At 52.1% G+C, this 3,219-nt stretch overlaps 1 protein-coding gene across 1 annotated transcript in view; it reads left to right on the top strand.

Annotated features, from left to right (window-relative positions):
* Nucleotides 1-3,219, top strand: part of Znf683 (zinc finger protein 683) — a 7,850-nt gene continuing 4,631 nt past the window's right edge. Inside the window, exons 1-3 of the mRNA XM_023703079.1 lie at nucleotides 1-61; nucleotides 1,186-1,315; nucleotides 1,945-2,157. Of these exons, the coding sequence (XP_023558847.1) occupies nucleotides 2,013-2,157 (145 nt within the window). The 5' untranslated portion in view covers nucleotides 1-61; nucleotides 1,186-1,315; nucleotides 1,945-2,012. The remainder of the gene's footprint in view (nucleotides 62-1,185; nucleotides 1,316-1,944; nucleotides 2,158-3,219) is intronic.

Below are 3,219 nucleotides of genomic sequence, written 5' to 3'. Positions count from 1 at the left end.
CAGCCACTCTCTCCTTCCCGCCTCCTTTCTTCCTCAGCCAAGAAGACCACCACAGAGCCAGGTGCTGAGACACACAGGTCACCTCTGGGCTCACAGTACTTGGGGGCTGAGGCAGACAGGCTTGGGGAAGAATCAGCAGAGAGGGAAAGGAAAGGGGGCTTGGCGGGCTGTTGAGACATGGGAGTGAGATTTTTAGGATGGGGGCATTTGGGGTGAAGGAAGATGGGGGGGTCGTGAGGAGGGCGTGCCTGGTGGTTCCTGCATTGTGTGGTCTTAAAGAAGCCAGATGCTGACTCAGGAGACAGCTGAGCACTCAGGGCATCTGTCACAGGGCTGGGTCCCTCGGGACTCTCAGCTCACTCAGGCTTCCTCTCTGGCCAGGGAGCAGAGTCTGGGGCAGTCGGGGTGATAAGACACTGACATCGTCCCAGCGGCCTGGCAAAGCTGTCTGGGTGAGGTTGGATGATGCGGAGTCGCTGGTTGGTGGAGACACGGACCCCTCTCCACATGGAAAGGGCGGCCCCTCAATGCTCCGCGGCCCTACAGAACCTCCAGCTGGCTCTGCAGCAGTGCTCGTGGCAGGGGAAGGAAGGAGGTGGGCAGGCGGGCAGCAGCTGCCTGTGGGTGACACCTCGGTGGGTGTGAGAGGCGACAGAAGAGTCCTTCCTTTCTCCTTTCAGGTCACCTCTGCACCTCATTGCTCACTGATTAATTTTCATAAAATCTTCTTTCTTTTTAAAAATATTTATTTATTTATTTATTTGGTGCAGGGTCTCACTATGCAGCTTAGACTCATAGTGATTCTCCTGTCTCAGCTTCCTCAGTTCTGGGATTACAGGTGTGCACCACCACGCCTGGTAGTGGTGGCCAGCACGGTCTACCTGGGGTCCCAGGACTGGTATAGCATGCAGTACCAGGGATTGAACTTGGGTTCTTGTGCTTGCTAAGCAGGTGGTTAGACCGCCAAGCTATCTCCCAGCCCTAGAATCCTCTTTCTATGCCTACTAGAACAACACTGACTTCTGTCAGAACTACAGAAGTCCTTGCATATCAACCAGTTCAAACCTTGGTTTTACAGATAGGCAAATTGAAGCGAGGACAGAAATTTTAGGGGGAAGCCCTTCCTAGTAGCCAGGCTTATAAGTGGAGAACCTTCAGACCCTCCCTTGACACCTGTCTTTCCAGCAGGTAGTGGAGGCATGAAGGGAAAAAACCAGCTGCACAACTGGGTTGTTGCCATAAGACCAAGGCACTGAGAGACTCGAGTGGCTCCCTGACTCCTGGCCTGGACTTCCAGCTCTGCCAAGGTAACCAGGTAGGATGGAGTCCCAGCCTTACCATCATGGGAGGAGGAGGAGTTAGGAGGGAGTTGGAGAATGAGCTAGAACAGCACCTCTTTGGTGTCCTAAATACCCCTTACCCCAGGCACATCATGAGGATAAGTCCTTGAGGTGCCAGAGACCCTGGCCTCATGTTTCAGGGGTCCAGACCCTCTTGTGGGCCATAGAAGGGGGATAGCCATGGAGAAGGCTTGGCTTGATGACCATGGCCCTTGAGCTTTGGTTTGACAGGGTGCAGGGACATCTAGGGGAGTTTACTGTCTTGGATTAGGATTTCCCCCCAAAATCACCTTGGGTCCATTCAAAACAACACAGAGGATGGTCTGAGATACTCCAGGGCCCAGGATGGTCTGGGTTTGGGTGAGGTTGTGGGGGAGAGGAGGACAGCTTCTAGAGGGAGGAAGGGCAACCTGTACAGTGTGACAAAGTCTTGGGCAAAAGATCTTGGGATGAGAGGAAAAATATCTGAGTGACAGATATGTGAGGAAAGGATTTACCATGTCATAGTTCCTCCCCCTTGGAAACTAAACTAGAGGTAGGACAATCTAAGAGACCCAGGAGTACTGGGCCCTGGCCCCTAAGCTCCTTGCCTTCTGCTCTTTAGGTCTCCTCAGCCTACTGGGCACTTCCAGACACAACGGAGGCTCGTGGCTTGTCCTGCGCCAACTCACGATGCCCCTTGACATGGGCACCAGTCCCTCCTTGCTAGCCCGTCCCCAATGGCTGGACCTATTCTCGTGCCCCTGGCCCCCTTGGGCACAGCCAGCACCCCTGGACACAATCCCAAAAGGTCTCAGAGAGGACAACTCAATCATAAGTAAGCCCAGGGCACAGGCTAGGCCTGCACCTTGGTGGGGACAGGGGGAGGCAGACGTCCAAGTTTCAGGGTCACTAGTGAGGTCATTTTACTTCTGCATTGTAGCCTATAGTTCTCCTAAGGGCTTTTTCAAGATGGTGACAGCTCAGCCAGAGGAGGTGGGCAGAGGCTTTCCTCTGCCTAGGAGTGGAAGTGGGTGTAGCAGAAGTCGCAAGATGGTGGCGGTGGTGGCGGTGCTTTGTTTGCCTAGAACATGTGTACTGCAAGTTGGGAGTGGGGCCTGAAGTCCTGCTTCTGCTGCTGCTGGTTCTAGACCTTTGGACACACTCCCTAGACACACTCACTTTATACCTACGTTTATAAAGGAGTTGGTACTCCTTTATACCTACGTTTGAGGTTTGTGCTGTTGTAGTCTATCATTTTCTTATATGACTGAGACCTCCTGGAGAGGTAAGGATTATCCTGCTGTGACCTTCATTTCTGGAACGCTGGCAAATGAATAGCAAGATATTTTTCCTTTTACTATTTTACCTTTTTTTGGTACCAGAAATTGAACTCAAGACCTTGCGCTTGCCAGGCAGGGCCTGTGCCACTGAGGTACATCCCTGGCTCCTGCCTTTTTGTTTTTTTTCCAGGGCTGGGGATTGAACCCAGGGCCCTACACATGCTAAGGGCTCAACTGAGCTACATTTCTGGCCCTAGGACTTTATTTTTTATGGCTAGCCTCAATCCTACTTCACTGGTGTGACATCTCCCTCTTCCTTTCTAGCTCCTCTTACCTTCTAAAGATTTTCAACCCTCAAACTCAACGGAGAGCCCTCTCCTTCCCTTCCTTCCTCTTCTTCCCTTCTCCTCTTGTCTTCTTGTCCTTCTTCCTCTTCCATTTCCTCCCCTCCAATCTTCTCTCCCCAGTTCTGCCCTTTCTTTCCGACCCTCTCCCGTTCACTTTATCTTAGAATAGCATTGTTTGACAGAATTTCTCCCAACAGTTGTGACATCCTATGCCTGTGCTGTCCAACACCAGAACTACTGAACAGTTGCAGTGTGGCTAGTAGAACAGAA

This window comes from Octodon degus, unplaced genomic scaffold (assembly GCF_000260255.1).
Source record: "Octodon degus isolate 3935 unplaced genomic scaffold, OctDeg1.0 scaffold00163, whole genome shotgun sequence".
In the NCBI taxonomy this organism is placed as follows: domain Eukaryota; kingdom Metazoa; phylum Chordata; class Mammalia; order Rodentia; family Octodontidae; genus Octodon; species Octodon degus.
The sequence above is the reverse complement of the archived record's forward strand: the minus strand, read 5'-3'. Positions and strand labels throughout refer to the sequence as shown.